This window comes from Agelaius tricolor, unplaced genomic scaffold, assembly GCF_023055355.1.
Source record: "Agelaius tricolor isolate 1412-34295 unplaced genomic scaffold, bAgeTri1.0.p SCAF_38, whole genome shotgun sequence".
Lineage (NCBI taxonomy): Eukaryota > Metazoa > Chordata > Aves > Passeriformes > Icteridae > Agelaius > Agelaius tricolor.
Window position 1 is genome coordinate 5,129,024 of NW_027269298.1, and position 17,752 is coordinate 5,146,775.

The 17,752-nt window shown below is 49.5% G+C and overlaps 1 protein-coding gene across 3 annotated transcripts in view; it reads right to left on the reverse strand.

The window, feature by feature from the left end:
* Positions 1–961: 961 nt before the first annotated feature.
* The window catches only part of NR6A1 (nuclear receptor subfamily 6 group A member 1), a 71,751-nt gene continuing 54,960 nt past the window's right edge, over positions 962–17,752 (reverse strand). For 2 of the 3 annotated variants that reach the window (XM_071454419.1, XM_071454421.1), the window contains 7 exons: positions 15,473–15,528; positions 13,965–14,122; positions 12,938–13,165; positions 12,299–12,553; positions 8,874–8,995; positions 7,311–7,463; positions 962–6,389 (listed from right to left, as the gene is read on the reverse strand). In XM_071454419.1, coding sequence (XP_071310520.1) covers positions 6,301–6,389; positions 7,311–7,463; positions 8,874–8,995; positions 12,299–12,553; positions 12,938–13,165; positions 13,965–14,122; positions 15,473–15,528 — 1,061 coding nt within the window. In that variant the 3' untranslated portion in view covers positions 962–6,300. The remainder of the gene's footprint in view (positions 6,390–7,310; positions 7,464–8,873; positions 8,996–12,298; positions 12,554–12,937; positions 13,166–13,964; positions 14,123–15,472; positions 15,529–17,752) is intronic. The other variant, XM_071454420.1, reaches the window with a different exon arrangement.

Consider the following 17,752-nt stretch of genomic DNA (forward strand, 5'->3'; position numbering starts at 1 on the left):
TTGGTGACAAGATGGGGAGAGCTCATAATAGACATGGGCAGGGTGGACATCATTGGAGAACCTTCCCCAGCTCTGGAAGAGGCCTCCCAGGACCATCCCAGCAGATCTTTCACCCACTGCTGGTCTGACTGCGCCACTGCAGGGAGGTGACCCAGCTGACCCCACAGCCCTGTCCCAGCCAGTGCCCATGGGGTGACACTCCTGGGAACAGCCACTCCTGTCAAGAGGAAAGCAGCTTACCCTTGAAAGTTACTTAGCGAAGGTCAAGAGTGGGACTGTGACAGAGCAGCCTGACAAACACATCTCCCTAAGTCCTTGGGCCCGATAATGTATGTCCCATGCAATGTTGACACTAGTGATCCACCAAAGATCAGGTTAACAAGTTTGACGTTAGTGACAGCGTGATTTGTTCCGCGCTGGCTCTGAATTCATAGAGCCGCCGGCCTTCGGTGATAAACTATTGCGCCGCGCACGCGGGGCCGCCGCAGTTGTCACCCGCCGGAGCACCGAGATGAAAAGGAAGCAGAGCTCTAATCAAAATACAGTGGTCAGTAGGGGTTGAGCTGAAAATTAAAAGGTGCTGGTACTTTTCCCACTCCAGCCTGGCTTTCCAGGCAGTGCCTCGTGCAAACACGGGGTGAGGGGAGAGGCTGCCTCGTCACCTCTGCGTGGCTCCAGCTTCCTTTGAAGGTGAGGACAAACCTGGCAGCCCACGTGCACAGAGCATCCTCTGCCACCTCCCAGGGAGCCCCACCACTGCTGATCTTCAGTGCCCCCTCACTGGGAATAAATCCCGTGTGGCACAGTGCCCTTATCCCAGTTCCCAGCCACAGCAGCAGCCCCAAGGCCTTCCCCACACCCACAGCCCATTCCAGAAGCACAGCAGCAGCCAGGGCAGCACCACCCTGAGACAGAGCCACCACCAAAGGGGGAGGCACAAACAGCCTGGAGACAGCAGCGGTGCAGAACATTTCACATTTATTAGTTCATACAGCTAAACACTCACTAAACATGCATTCAACACTTATTGGTCACATTTCCACAGGTAGTCAAGTCCCAGAGCGGAGCAGCGGAGCGGGGGCGGGCAGGCTGAGGCGGAGCCGCCGGCAGAAACATTCATTTGGTCACAGTGTGGGGAGGGGGCAGCTCCCGGTGCCGTTCCCCTGCGGTGACAGGGGGCCAGGCACACCCTCCTGCCCAGCCCCGGCTCCGAGTGTGCCCATGCTCACCGTGTGCCACGCCGAACATCCTGCTTCCCTGATTTACACAAGGGATTGTGGGAAAAATCAACGGGAGAAACCATCGCTGGGAACATCACCAAGGAGCCAAGAGCTGGGACTGACCCTCTTGGAAACATCCCTCACACCAGCAAGGGGCCGACACTGCAGCAAACCTGACCTGCTGCCTGCCCGGGCTGCCAGGACGGACACACTGCGGGGTCCCAGGTTACACAGGCAGCCTCTGACCAAGGCTGAGCTGGAATGGGCACTGACAAAACCCAAACTGTCCCCAGGGAGGGACAGCAGAGCTCAACCTCAGCACAGGACACACAGCAGTGACAGGAGCCAACCCCAGCCCACGGGAAGGGAAACAACTCCAGCAATCACGGCCCCTGCTCCTCGCTGGCAACAGACACTGGCAGTGTTTAGTTTTTCACACAATCCCTTTGAGATGATAAACAGGATGTCACACGAGGTAGTTTAGTTATGGAAATTGAGTCAATAATGTTATCAACTATTACAAGACATTTTATAAATTGAAAGAAACAATGAATCACAAAAGGCTTTGTTAAGGTTGATCGTCATCTGGTCTCAATTTCTGTTTCTTTTTGCCCTTGGGGGCATTTCTTCCACTGATCCATGTTGCTTCTTTCACAGACTTGTCAGAGGGCAGCTCACAGGAGCTATTTTTAATTTTTTTTTTTTCCAAGGGAAAGACACTGCCTGGATTGGCCTCCCCAGCTTTTTGTGAGGCTGGTTGAAACTCAGATTTGCAGACTCTGATTGGCTTACAGCTGCTATGAGTGTCCAAACAGCCCCATCCAGCCATAGACAGAACCAGCACTGAGAGTCAGCAAAAGTCTGAAGGGCTGAAATCCCCTCCCAGCTCCCTCAGCCAGAGTCACACACCAGTGCCTGTCTCAAGCTGTCTGACTGTTCCTACAACCACAGTGAGAAAGCTGTACTGATGAAAATTAAGAATTCATAAGCAACAAAGAGTACAGAGCCCTGCAACTGGCTGCCAGGGACACAATGAGAAATTCCTGTTTCTCATTTTCCATGAACAGTCAAACATTTAACATTTAGCTATGAGGGAATGCAGAAATGGAGCCCCACAGGCAGAGCTGGTCCCCAGCTGCTGGGTGGTGCAAGGACACAGCCTCCTACAGCCCCGTGCACCTTTGGGATGCTCTGCCCAAAGCACTGAGCCTTCAGCAGGCAAACTTCCCACAGCCAAACCCAAAGATTTCCCCCCAAAATCCCCATCTGGGGCCTTGTCAGCTCTCCAGGGCCCTCCAGACAAGTTGGGAAAGAAGCAACTGTTGCAACATCAAAACTAGGGTTTCTCTGGGTCACATTTTAAATACTTATCCCTGAGCTTCTGTGCATTGAAACAACACACCATGAACCCAGAGAAACACCACAGCTTGGTACTGATAGCTATGCACTCCCCTCCATTTACACATCATCTACAACTTAAAAATTAGTTTCATACTTTAACTAGTTCCCCAAGTTTTCCCCTTTCTCCTGCCTTTCATGTGGCAGGGATGATTGCCGCTTATTATCCTGAGAAATAACAACATTTTCACAGACACCGAGCTTCACAGCTTCAAATCAAAACCAAGAAAGAAGAATGAATGGGAAATAGCACATTCACAGGAGAATATTTTTTTTCTTTTTTTCCTTTTAAAAAATGTAGTAAAGATAAAAGAAATTCAAGTTGTTTTTTTTTTTTTTAAAGTTGGTTTGAAGGACAAGACTTAAACTCCTTTACCTGAAGTGGCTGTGGGTCTGTGCAGAAGCCTGAGGAGCAAGGGCAGGTCCTGCTGGCACAGGGGAGGGGTCAGAGCAGAGCCACTGGAGCCTCTGCATGGCTGGGGACGGGGCCACCACGGCCCCCCAGCAAGTGAGAGCAGCCACACTGAGGGGTCAAGGCTCAGCTCCTGGCAGGAGCCTGAGCTGAAGGGGAAGAAAACTCACTCACTTTCCAGAAGGTTCTGTTGAGGCCCCAGGGTCTGGCGTTCGCCTGGGAAGCAGCCCTGAGAGCGGGACCCTTCCAGCTGCTCCTCAGCAGCCTCCCCTGAGCACTTTGAATTTATGTCCCAAATCTCTGCTCGGATTAAAAGTAACTCTTCAGCTTTCTATCTGCACAGATGCTTTGAAGGAGAAGAGGGGGTCAGCCAGCCAATCTATCTTTCAAATCGGGGATAAAAATTGACTTGTCATGGCAGAAAATTCTACCAAAGACTATTATTGTTGATAGATTTCTCTATGACAGAAGGTCAGATAAGCAAGAGCAGATAGATACCAAAGATAATGAACTTCCCCCTAGTAGCATTAAGCACAAATAAAATATGAGTCCCTGTAAACTGAATGTTACATGAAGAATGGAACAAAAATTCCAACCTTTCCAGGGTGTCCTTCAAACCAAATTCACAAATACATCTACCTAACGTCTCTACGTCTCTAGCTACATTCCTACCTTCTCATAATACCTGAGTTTGCAATGCAACACATTCACATTACCCTGTTTAAAAAATACAAGTCATTAGAGGACTTGGTGCAGAAGATATCAGGAATGACTGTCCCGTGATTCCATCTGGTCTGTTTGCTGCTTCCTTACCTGTCAGTTCAGGAAGGATTTTCTATTCCCTATGGCAAACGTGTATTTGGGAACGGATACTGCTGCCAATCAACCGTTGTAAAATTTGCTTTCTACAACAGAAAGTGGAACATTCATGTCTGTTTGTCATCATAACTGAATTTAGGTTTTTGGTTGTTGTTGGTACAGCATTAGTTTTGGGAGACTATTTTGGAAAACCACAGATTACCCAATAGATTATTTTTGTTGGGTAGCTGGCAACAAGATGACTGCTTTTATGTACACTAATTAAAACACTTATTCACCAACAGATTATAATAATTCAGTAACTGTAGAATAAAATCACTCCTATGCAATTTTAACAATTCCTTGAGTGTATAGAACAGCAAGCCAGAAATAACCCGTAATAAAAAGATCATATCAATCTATTCGGAAATTAAACTCAAAAGCTGAGAAATACATTCTAACTCACAAACAGATACACTAAAATCTTCCCCTGAACACGTGAGGTATTGGCTGTATGCAGAAGGCTTTCCTGAGAATACACACAGAAAGTAAATGAGATTTATGGAACCACCTTTGGGTGCGAAGCTGCACCGAGCTGAGCCGCTGCTGTGCCCAGCAGCTGGTACCCGTAACCTCCTGTTAAATAATGGAAAATGAACAGCTATGGACTTTGAGAAGAGGGAATCGTTGAGCTGGGAGACGGCCCAGCGGGATGGATGCCCGTGGTGAGGCAGCAGCAGGCCCTGGTGTGGTGTGAGCAGGCTGTGCCAAACCCGCAGGGCACAGCCCCCCTCGGGCTGCAGCCAGCAGCACCCACTGGGACAGCAGGGAGGGAGGGAGGGACGACTTTGGGGAATGGGATTCTCCTCCTGCTCACCATCACATTCATGGACAGCAGCTGCAGCCCTGCTGAGCTGTGCTTGCTCTGTGCCACACAGCTGCCACCAGGGAAAGACAAGGTAGTGACTCATCCCTCCTACCCTGAGGGAACAAAAGTTGTTTCCACAAGTATTTTTAAATCAGCATTCAAACACTTATCGAGGAGCCACCTTGCTAAGTGAATGCCAGATTTACATCTAAGGAGGCAGGGAAGGAAATCCAGCCAAGGCTGTCTAGGAGAGTGACAGAGTCTTTGAATATTAATTCCTAATGAAGAAGATGAGATCAAGAGCATCTCATCCAACCTCCCCATCATGAGCAGGAAATCATGAGGTCACTCATGAGAATGCCCAAGTTTAGCTAAACATCAGCACCTAGCAATCACTCAATCAGCTAATCAGCTGTCATTAAACCAGTTCTCCATCTGGAGCTGTGGAGAGCCTGAGAGATGGAAAATGTAAGCCTGGCAACACCTATAACATGACAGGTAACCAAGTACAGCAGTAATGTAGTTTTTCCTGGGATTCCACAAGGAACAGGACAGTCCTGGCAGGATCTAACTATGGAACACCCATTCCCTGAGTCCAGCAGAGAAAGCCGTGCCAGAGGACACTGGAGTCCCTCACCCCACTACACAGGCCCCATTTAACACAGGATACAGTAACTGCTCCCAAAATGGGGGTTGCTGCAATGCAGAAGTCTCAGAAGTCAGGTACCATTTTGGAGGAACACATTTAACAGGGACAATCCTGCCTCTTCTCTAAGTAGGTATTTCCTGCTTTTGTAAACCTAAAATGGATTTTAAGGAAGTGATGATAAAGTCCTTGCCATCCTCTAGCAACAGAAGCACCTTTGTGTAATGCCAGGAGCCTGTCAAGAACTGCAGGAACACAAATTCAGAGGAATTGGCAGGTGTTGTGGTAATAGTAAGAGGTTATCTGGCCAGGAGGAGCTGGGACAGACCCCCCCTGCAGCTCCCCAGACAGGACAGGGCCAGGGAGCCCCTCAGAGCACTGCCATCCCACTGGAAACTGCCAGGGGAAAAGAAACCAACTGCCTAGACAGACTTCTCCTTCTCCACTCCTGCCTTCTTAAAATTAAAGAAAAAGCTTGGCACTTCTCTAGCACCCACTTCTCCAAAGTCGTCCCTTTGGGATAATAACAGCTCTGTCAACATTTGCTCTCTGTGACAAATGCTTTGGATGCAAATCATGGAAAGAGCAGTGCATGAACAGCATCTTCTCCTTGAGGTAGTCTTAGTCATCTCGGTCCCCAGCCCCAAATACAAAAGAACTAACCCTAACAAACACTGTAACATTAAACATCTTCACATTCTGTAAACTGCTGGAGAATGCATCTGCTGCATTCTTACAGAACCATGTGCATCGTGTTGAAGATCATACATTCAACTCTGTCGTGAAATAAATATATAGGAAAACGAGTAAAAAAACAAAAACAAACAAAAAAGATTCTTGCTACGAGGGCAGGGAGGCGCAGTGCCCTGTCTCCTGCCTGGATGGCCTTTGCCCCTCTCCGGGTGAGCCGGGCCCGGCCCCAGGCTCCGCGTAAGGCACCGGCCGGGGCCAGCTGCGCTCACTCTTTGCTCACACTCGTCTTGCAGGAATGTAGAACGGCCTTAAAAAGGAGAGGCAGCTGCTCCAGAGGGACATTCACCATTTTTCCTGGTAAGAAAGAAACCAGAATTAGCAGCCACAACTGAATCAGATTTCAGAGACACCTAAGCCAGCAGCACTGGAGATGGTTTTACCTTGAACCTTTCACAGAAACAGTTAATCATCCTACAGCTACATTAGACATTTGATATGCATTTGGGCACAATATGATTTATTCACTGAATAGAAAGCAAAATAAATGGGCAAAGTCAGATCAAAATGATTTCTCCACAATGGAGAAGTATTTATAGAAAGTGGGAAAGGCTAAATCCCATCTCATCTCAAACCCCCTTGTTGATCTCCATGAGTAAATTACAAGAGCTACTCTGAGATTATTATCTAGTTCATTATGACGGAGTAGGATGAAGCATACGGAGCCTTGACACGGGGAGGCAAGCATCTCCCTTTGCCATAACATCCAGGAACAGTTTTAGTAACACTAGGCCTTGGAGATCTAATTAGCAATGCAACTGCAGCTGAGAATTCATCTGAGGATTTCCGAGGTCCAGATGAGGAACCCTGGGGGTTACACTGATCTGGTTGAACTCTGCTGATCACTTTCTGCTCAGTTCAGGGATCTCCCTAATTCTGATGAGATAACTACTCAAACCAGGATTACATCCTTTTGAGACAAAATGCACTCCATCTGGGAGTGAAAGAAGAATAAGGGGAGACTGAAAAATGCACTTAAAGGGTGTCAGGTTGGAGCAAGGCACCTCTCCCCCAAGTGGGACTAACCCTGTGCCCACCAGCACCACCAGGACACCTTGCCAAGAGCCCCTCAGACTGGATGAGCTCAGGGCACCAGGATGGGCTTAAAGATGGGCAGAAGCTCTGATAGGAAATGCTCCCACACAAACATCCTGGAGCAAAGCCCACAAGAGTTTCACTGCAGTAAGTTCAGTGTTTTTCAGAAGCACTCAGAGTTACCTGCGATGTAGCGGATCTCTGGCAAACACATCATCAAATCCGGGAAGCGGTTTGGCTGGTGGGGGTATTTGTACTCTGTGAAGTCCTGGCAAACGTACCAGTACCGCTTGTTCAGCTGCTCCAGCTGGGAGGCGTTGGTCAGACCCCTGATATCTGGAAAGGGATACAATCAGAGCAATGAAAACATGACAAAAACATCTCAGAAGAGCAGCAGACTTACTGCCACTTCTTCATGACACTGATTTCTGTCACTCTGATCCGGGCCCCTGCTTTGGAGACTGGCTTCCAGCACCTGGTTAGACCAATACTAAAATGCCCATCTCCCCTCCTGCTGTGCCTGCATCATGGATGTGTCTTCATATGTGTGCCTAGATCCAGGATTTCCTTCCACAAAAGGCTGGGAAGAAAACAGCTAATGTCCTACACTGCTCACCTGCAGCTCAATGAATGCTCTTGGAGAGAACAGCCTCAGCAACCTGAAATCTCTGCCTGGCACAACACAGCCAGGTGTCAGGGTTTGGTCCTCACAGCAGATCAGTGTAACACCTCCTCACACAGGAACACGTTGGTTTTAGGTGTATCATCTTGGCTGAGGACAGTGCTCAGCTCTATAATTGAAGATATCATCACATTCCTCCCCATCTGCTTATGAATTATGTCATGGGAGCTTTATAAACTTGTCAAGTTCTTATATTTAAATTTAGCTTTGCCAGTGTCAGGCGACACACACAGAGGAAGAAGGGACAGGCAGGAAGTCCCACTGGCAGCGTGAGCAGCAGCACTGGCAGGTCCTGGGAGGATCCAGCACAGCAGCGAGGAAGCTGCGGAGCAGGCTCAGTGCTGGGAGACCATCTGACGGAAGAGACATTGATCTACTGCCCAAAAGCTGACTTTTAAAAATAAGTCTCAGGTATTTCACATAAAAAATTGCAAACTTCAACTAAAAATAAAAGAAGACAGGAAGTTAATGAAAATACATTTTGGAAAACAATGGAGACAGCTCGAGAAGTGCATTATCCAGTGTCAGGAAACTGCCCAGGGAAGCAAACCGGAACCTCAGCCCGGCACAGATTGAAGTGTCAGCATTATCTCCCTCTGGAAATGAGCGGGGGAGGAGGGAGCCCGCAGCACATTTTTACAGACTGCAGCTATCTTTCACAGTACAAAAGACTTTGGGGACATTTATTTCCAAAATTACAGCTGAACACTATTCACTGAGCATTTGTCTCCGCACGGATTTTGAAATGCCCAGGGTCTTGGAGGAGCCTGAACTGCCAGCTTTAATATGCTGCTTAATCAACAGGAGGATACAGCCCTTTCCTAGGATGAATTCATGGCCTGCATGTAAATACTTCATTTGTGATTACCTTTCACTGTGAAGAGTCAGATTTAGGTATAGAACCTAAAAAGTAGGAATCCAGCTAAGAAACCTAAGAATATAACCTGAACGTAAACATTTTAATGAGTCTGAAAAACTCTAAAAAGAGAGGAACCAGTCTTACAAATTCATCCTTTGAGGCATAAAAATGAGCAAGTGTGGCTGGTAGCTCCCCTTTGCCTCACCTTGGTTTAGGAAGTTGATGGCTTTCATGCAGGCGTACTCCTCGTTGCTGACCTTCAGCTGGTTGAACTTGCGAAAGAGGTAGATCAAACGCTCCATCACCTCCATGCCCTCTTCACTGAACCTGCAGGACAGAGATCACATCAGCACGCACAGCACACGGCCTGGACAGTGAAGGCATGAAGCTCATTAAAGTGACTTCAGAGATTCTAACACCTTGCAAGAGAATTTTTTTAAAAAGTCATCAAAACTGCCTTAAGTCTGCTGGTACCAAAATAAGGAGGAAAATGTCTCAGTTACAAATGCAGTATCATAGTATCATGGATTGATTTGTGTGGAAATTACCTCAAAGCTCATCCAGTCTCATTCTCTTGCCAAGGGCAGGGACACCTTCCACTAGACCATGTTACTCAGAGCCCCATCCTGTCTGGTCCAGGGATGGGGAGCCCACAATCTACAGATATTTTTAGAAAAAAATCCCCTCTTGGTGATTCAGTTCACCACCAGCCTGTTCTAACAGCAGAGAAGGTTTCACAGAGCCAGGAATCTGCAGCAAAGCCAGTGACAGAGATGGGCAGCACAGGGCACACTGATGCACAGGGAACACCCCAAAACCTCCTGGAAAATTGCCTGATGGAGATTTTGTAGGTGCAGAATGAGGTCCTCCTGCTAAAGAGGGTGCCACACTTCATCAGGAGAAACACCCCACATGTGCACCATGAAAAAGCCATGGGGAAGGACCAGGCTGGAGCGGAGTGGGAGGGTGTGGAGGGCTGTGGGTGTCTGCAGGCACCTCCAGACCATCCCACACCTGCCCAGGGCCAGAGCAGCCTCTTGGGAACACATCTCACAGCAACAGCCCCAGCTTCAAAGCAGGCACATATTGCAGAAGCGCTCAGAAGTGGGACAGAAGTGTTTCGGGAAGCTTCAGCGTGCTCTGGCATTGTGCAGCACAAAGAATAAGAGCACAGCCAGCAAGCCATCTCTGAATAGAACAGAAATAGAACCTTTTTCACTGAATAATACCTTATTTTGGCATGTGTGTTTGTTTACTTCAAAGTTATTTGTAAAATGCATGATGGGGTTTGACCTCTGTGAAGTGAAAACAAGCTGTCTGAACTCCAGGTCAGTTCTTCAAGAAAGTAATATTGTAAGCGATGAAAGCCTTGTCGGCTAATCTAAAGTTGTACAAGTTTTCTTGCTCTCCAGTTGACATTAAAAATCTTGCAGGTGCAAGATTGCAAAGCTCAAGAAGTTAATGAGCACAAAGACCACTCAGTCATCTGTGGGGTTTAATTGTTTTTAGAGCATGCACATTTTTACCAACCACTCATCACTTCATAAATCCAGGAGAGCTCTTCTCTCACTCCTGCAGTTGAACTGTCTTACTTTTCTGCACATACTTTCCTCCCCCTTTCAAACAAAGCTGTTCTGTTTTTCACAGCCCTATTTCTTCTCGAGGACTGACTCCTCCACACACTTTTCCTCACAGTTTACACCAGGCAAGTTTCTGGCTGGGAGTTGTCGGCATCAGCTGGGGAGGAGGGGGAAGGGAAGCGCTATCAGGAGTGCTGGGGGAGGTCAGGAGTCTATTCATTTCATATTCATCTTCAGAAAAACAGCACAATAAAAGAAAACATTTGATCTAGCAGGCAAACAGAACGTTTAGCCAGTTGTTAGAAGCAATTAAAACAAAGGAGCTGGGGAGCTCATTCTATGCCTTTGTTTGTCACCTATGCTTTAGCACTGCTCTTGTCATTTTGTTAAGAGCAGAAATTAACTCACAAGTGCCAGACCATCCCTGCTCAGTGACATTTCTCCAACCAGGTGTGAGCTCTAATGAAGTTCCCTTTGCAGTCATTCCTTCCTGACCAATGCCAGAGGAGCCAGGGGCACTTTGAGAACACCCAGAAATGGGACACCTCTCCTAAAGGGCCCCTCTCAAGTCCAAAGAGACCAGATATTCCACTAGTGCTTTGGACAGGGAGACTGATACCCATGAACCATCCCACTGCTGCTGGAGACAGTCAAGTCATGGCTGAAGGACCATGAAGACCAGTGGGAGGGAGCTACACAGCTCCAGTCCCTCATCTGTGCAGCTCCCGCTAAATGGCTCTTTGGGTGTGCATTCTCCCAGGTTACTAATGACAATTAATGACACTTGAAAAGCTAAATCACAAGAGGAGACTGCAGAAGCATTCCTTTCCCAAGAACACCTATTTTCATCCATGTGCACAGATCTTCTCTGAAGGACCTTCAAGGCGACCAGCTCTGAATTGCCGGTTCCTGCAGGGTGAGGATTCCTCCTTTGTCTCGTTGTCTTACCTCTCGCTTGTATTTATTACAAACTCAAAATGAAACAAACACTTCTCTAGTGAGGCTCTGACCAGGACAGCAGGAACAAAAGGACAGCTGAATGCAAGAACAAGTGTCATTGTGGTTTTCTATGACCCTCAGTGCTCCTCGCAGGAGCTGCACCAGATGCACGATGAATGGCTGTGCGCAGAGCAACCTGTCCCAGGAAATGAGACACCTGGGGCCAGCTCCCTGCTCCCCAGTGTGGGCTCAGCCAGCCAGTGCCTCTGCTTGTCACAACAGATGCACAAAGGAGCCCCCAGGAACCATGAGACACTGCAGTGGCCGAGGACCACAGCACTGTTGTAAATCTCTGCTCATCACACATCCCCTGGCGACTCTGGCAGCATCGTGAGCCCAGCAAGGGCAGAGAGCAAAGGGCAGGTGTTTAAAAGGAGGATGGACAGCAGTTCCTCTAAATCCCACCTGTTCTGCCAAAATATGGTGAGACTGGGACTCTACTACCAAAAGAAAAATCTGTCTGGCACCAAGACTACAAAATAAAATATCCAAACCAAAAAACAACACCCTGACCAACATGATAAATGAAAGGCAGGTTCCTCAGAGCATCAGATAGTCTGTACCATGGAAAAAACAAGAGCTAAGTTGCAACATCTTTAAATTTATCTAATCAAAACAATGAAATAGCAATTAATAATGAACACTTTGATAATACAGACAACCAGCTATGTGAACAACCTTTCCACTGGCCCAAAGGGTTTTTAAATAAGACTTTCTTTCCTGTGCGTCAGGGTTACCCAAAGTGTTGGTCAGTTTTACCCTCCTCATAAATGGTGGCTTGTAAGGCTCTGTTGGAGGACAACAGCATTGCTCCATGGTACTCAAACAGCCCCACACATCACCGTCCCCTTCCCTGCAGAAGGGAGTTGTGATCCAGCACTGACCAACCATGATGAGCTTTCTAAGCCTGGAACAACTGTTCCCTAAAAAATAGAAGAAGAAAACAGCCACAGGCACAGTGACCTGTCCCAGGAGGTGGTCAGAGGACACCTGTCTGTTGGGCTCCCGTGGCTCCTCATCCCCAGATCTCCCTGAGCTCAGCCCATCTCACCTGTGCAGCTCATCGTCAGAGGGAGAGTACTTGGAGGTGACATCTGCAAGGTCACCAAAGATCTGCTTGCTGTAAACAGTCAGCGAGGAGAGCAGGATCAGCTCCTGCCACGTAGAGCTGAGCAGGCAGGTATAGTCCTTGATGGAGAGTTCGCAGAAGAACGGCAGCTTCTTGATCCAAGCAATCTGCCTGAAAAGCAATTCATCCGCCAGACGACACAGCAGCGCAAACAGCTCTGCCTGAGTCACTTTGTACCTGCAGGCACAGTTAGTACAAAGGCAGAAAAACCATTAAAAATGTTGAATGACATCATCTGACGGGGAACTTGGAAACAAGGCAAATGCCAAGGGAATTGAGTGTCACCTGGTGACAGAAGCCACAATATCAGGAGCCTGGGCAGGGGCTGAGGGGAGTCCTCACAGCCCCTGGGGTCACCCACCTGCCCAGCACCCAGCCTGGCCAGAGCATGCAGCCTGGAGCTGCTGCCAGGCCCACACAGCCCAGCCCAGCCCCAGCTCCAGCCCCTGCCCCAGCCAGGCCCACCTACCCCAGCCCCAGCCGCATCCCGGTGGGATGGGCTCTGGTTTGCTGCCTGCCCCGTGGCTGTGCTCTCCCCAGGGCTGTCCCTGTCCCACGCACCCGTCCTCGATGAGCATGGGGGTGCTGAGGGGCTCCAGGTCCTCGGCACACAGCAGCTGGCTGATGAGGCCGTGCGACTGCGGCTCCAGGCTGCGCGGCTGCGGCGCCACCAGCGCCGAGTGCGCTGAGTAGCTGAAAAGGTGCGGCAGGTACTGGTAGTGCGTGGACACCGGCGTGCCCAGGTACTGATCCCTGAGTGCAGCGAAGCCGTTCAGCTCCACCGACCTACTGGAGAAGGAAAAGCTCTTCAGTACACCCCCGAAACTCCACCTGATTCAGTGCAGTGCCACATCCAGCTCCACCAGAAACGTGAACAGAAATAGGGAAAGCCACTGCTGCGCACCCAGCCTGGCTGGGCACTGGTTCCACGTGATGGAGATCTGGGAGCTGCTGCTGAGCTGCCATTCAGGGGGCAAAGCAGAAACCCAAAACCCACCTGTGCCCAGCCTTTCCACCCCAGCCTCCTCACAGGGCCAGAATTTAGGACTGTACATTAAGTACTCGCACAGCCAGTGAACACAAACAAGGCCAAGCTTAAGCTGCAACTGAAAGCAGATGGGATCAGGTCTGAGATTTGTGCAGTGTTTGCAATCAAAGGCTGCATCAGGAGGTTTGCACTCACAGCAGCCAACTTTAACATAACACCACCCATTACTAACATAAATGGTTTTATTTTCAGAATCTGAGCAAAGTGCAGAGAAAGAGCTTATGCAGAATGAGCAATGAAAGGTGATCAAGTTCTCAAGATCTGCAGAAAACACAAACAATATAAACTGAGGTATATTTTAAATATAATTGTATCTCAAGATTTCTTCCTTTGCTCACAAACATCTCATTTCCCAGTTCAATTCTTTTCAACCCGGTGCCTGTTTGTCTTAGAACACAATCAGAGACGTAAGAACCTGCTGCATGACCAGTTTACACAAAGATGCACTCACGTGTTTTCCCTACACTGACCCCAAGTATCACTCAGGGAAAGAAATCCAAGATTCCTGTAACACCAAATTCTTTCAGGGGTCATTCGCACCTTGAAGATGGAGTAGAAACAGGTGAAGGCTGGTTGCTCTCAGAAACTCCATTTCCAGGGGAACTATGGTCACTGTCTCCGTTGTTGCTCCATGACATGTTTGCCTCTCCCTCAAATTCTTGCCCAGACATAATTCTCTCAATCTCTTCCTCTGATATCTGTCAAATACAGGATACAAGGGTTGGAAACAGAAAAGCAGAGCCTCTGTTTGCAAACACCCCCAACAGGGCTGAGCCTCCTGCCCCCCTGCAGGTACCACATCCTTCCCCTGCATTTAACAACACACAGGGAAAATTCTATTTACAGGTAATCGTGGTGACCTCCAGCAGCACCGTTCAAGTGAGGGCAGCACAGCAGACAGGAACTGACACATGAAAAGATGATGTCAGATGGACATGGCAACGAGCTGTAAATCAGCCACTGTCACACCCTGAGAAACCTGGCAGTAATTGAGGCCAGGGCATTGGGAACATCACTCAGGACTGGCAGGGGGAATGGCAAACAGGAGGTGGGGCAGGCTCTGGTTTGATAAAGCAATCAAGAGAGGCAAGGTGACACATATAAAATCAGTCAGGAAAACATTTACAGGGAGCCAGAGCTCCCTATTTTCCTCCAGATAAGAACCAGGTAGCACCTGAAGTAGCAATTGAGCACTTAATACTTAAGTTCTAGACAGTAACATACACAAAGCTAAAATAGAGTAAAAAAATTTTTACACTGAGTTCGCTGTAATATAAAGTTTAAAGTGCTGGGCATGCTCCTGGAGGAATATTCCACCACTAATGGGGAAAATGCAACAAAAATTTAGAGGCTTTTTTTTTTTTTTAATCCTGTGTATGTCCCTTAATGTGAACAGCAGGAAACAGGTTTGTGTGGTTGCAGGCTGTGTCTGACACTGCCCAGCAAGGCAGAGTTTGCTTGGCTCCTCACGCTTTGGGCAGGGCTGAGGGCTCCTTCCCAGGCACTCAGACTCACAGACATTGCTTTCAGTGTTATTTCTATTTTGCTAAAATAAACACTAAACTTTTAAAAGACCCCTCTTCCAGGAGCAAGCTGGAAATGGCCATCATTCCTCAGGCTGTGGCACAAGCTGCTGTGCTGAATTCCCTCTCTCTTTACAAGGCATCTCTGCACAAGCTGGGCCATCAATCAGGCAGACATTTACTGGTGCCCTGCTTGCCACAGCTGGAGGGATTGCAGCAGGCAGATGAGATTTACTGGGAGTCATGGAGGGACAGACGTCCTTGTGCGGCGCACAAAGGACAGGGTGCAGCGAGCCTGTCCGTGTGTCCAGGCAGCACCCAGCTCCATTTACCAATCTACAGCTCCTGACGTGTTTCTGACAGAGCCAGAGCCTGCCAGACCAGCAGGAGGCACGGCCAGGGGTGATGCAGGCTCAGCCAAGCCAGGCCCAGCCCAGGCTGAGCTGCTGTGGTGTGAGCCCAGCCCAGCCCAGCCCAGGAGGCCAAAGCTGAAGGGAACCACAAGGGACAGCCACACGTGCTCACCTGGACAGGTCCAATGCTTTTGTTTCTGCCTCCTGGCATGCCATCCTCCCTGATTGCTGAAAGATACAACCAAACCTTAGTGAGGAACCCTACTGCAGGCTATTTAACAGATACCTATTTATGTTGGAAGAAGTTTTTATACCTTAAAAGATTCTTTTTTTTTTTTCATTAAAGAAGTTTACAGAGAAACCTCCAGTGCTTGAGCAGCACACAGCATGGTTCTCACCCCAAAAGGCACAGACACATCAATGGGGCTACAAGCATTACTCAAGGATTTTAGTTTCTTCATGTGCTCCTTGAGTCACAGGCAATGAAGAAATAGCAATCCTTTATCACAATTAATTTCAGCATAATTTGAGAAGTGGAACAGGGTAAGGAACCCTATCTGACCCCTGAAAATAAGCCAGTGAATGCCCAGGACTGCTGGAAAATGAGATGTGAGGCCAGCACGTCCAACTCCACCACCCACAGCCCCGTGGAGCACCAGAGAGACACCCCCAGTGCAGCCACCAGCACAGACACAAAGCACTGCACTGCTGGCTGCTTCCCCTGCTGTCCCTTCAGAGGGGCCCATCTCCTACAGCCACCACAGAAAACAGAGGGGAGATGTGTGACCCTGCTGGTTGCTTGCAAAGCTGCTGTTTAAAACTCAAGTTACCACCCCGACCCGCACAGCTGCATTTCAGAGGGGCAGCCTCATTTCTCAGCTGCATTTTTAAGGCTCTTTAATCAATTTCCAGGGAGCTGCAGTGAAATCCAGCTAAGGGGATAAACCTGGAGCAGTTTCTGTACCTTGCCCTTGCCTCTGTCTCTCTCTGCAGAGGCCAGTGGCAGCCCTGCTCCCGTGTCCCCCTTCCCAGGCTGGTCCCTGTTTATCAGGGCTTGATCTCTTTCCCACCACGACCTGGCCAGACTTGGCAGGAGGCTCTGCCCAGCTGCACGGTGACCTTGCTGCTGCACAGCCTCACCCTGCTTGGCACAGGGGCTGCAGGAGGCCCTCCCAGAGCAGAAAATGACACAAAATTTGAGCAGAAATTTCTGTCCCACAGAAGCCATGCTGCTGCTTGGTTTGAGATATCCTCAGCTGGATATCCCCTTTACGTTTTTTAAACTTACTGGAATTACAGGAATTCTGAGGGAATTGTTCTCATTTTCCAAGATATTATACCACTAACTGTGATTTAGAAGCTTCCCAAATTGCCTTGGTTGTTTGACTTCAAAGCATAATTTTAGCAGACAATAGCTTACACTTGCAACAAAATGTAGGAATGTTTTTGCTGGTGGTCCATCAAAAATGGTTCCCAAATACAGATGGACTCTCTCTGGAATACCATCCTGGTCCTGGGCTGCATGACAGCCAGTCTCCTCAAAACTGGTTTTCCTACCAACGCTAAGCTCTGCCCCTTATCTGAACGTAAAAATTATTGTATTTAGACCTAATATTGAAGGGATTTTCCAACCCAACAATGCCATAACTTGGGCAGCAGGGCAGGAAGAGAAAGCTCCAGAACCCAACACTGAGGACCTTCAGGGCTGCCTGAGGCCTCCCTGGCCTTGGCAGGGACACCAGAGGGGAGTGAAATTCACACGGTTGTTGGGGGAAGGAAGAAAAAGGGAAGGAGGAAATTAAGGGAAGAGGAAAGGAGGAAAAGGGAAGGGGAAAGGAGGAAAGGAAGGGCAGGAGGGGAGCAGGGAGGGCGGCGCGCGGCCGGCAGGTGGCGCTGCGCCCCCGCAGGTGAGACCGCCCTCAGGTGAGGGACCCGCGCTGATCCCAGAGCCACAGCACAGCCCTGACCCCCGCGTGAGGGGCTCTGAGCTGTCCCCAGAGCCACAGCACAGCCCCGACCCCCGCGTGAGGGGCTCTGAGCTGTCCCCAGAGCCACAGCACAGCCCCGACCCCCGCGTGAGGGGCTCTGAGCTGTCCCCAGAGCCACAGCACAGCCCTGACCTCCGCGTGAGGGGCTCTGAGCCACTGCCAGAGCCACAGCACAGCCCTGACCCCCGGGTGAGGGTGACCCCCTCTCCCCGGGGCAGCCCCCACAGTGGCAGTGTCCCCTCTCCCCGTGGCCGTGCAGCCCCCACGGTGGCAGTGTCCCCTCTCCCCGTGGCCGTGCAGCCCCCACGGTGGCAGTGTCCCCTCTCCCCAGGGCAGCCCCCACGGTGGCAGTGTCCCCTCTCCCCGTGGCCGTGCAGCCCCCACGGTGGCAGTGTCCCCTCTCCCCATGGCCATGCAGCCCCTACAGTGGCAGTGTCCCCTCTCCCCGTGGCCGTGCAGCCCCT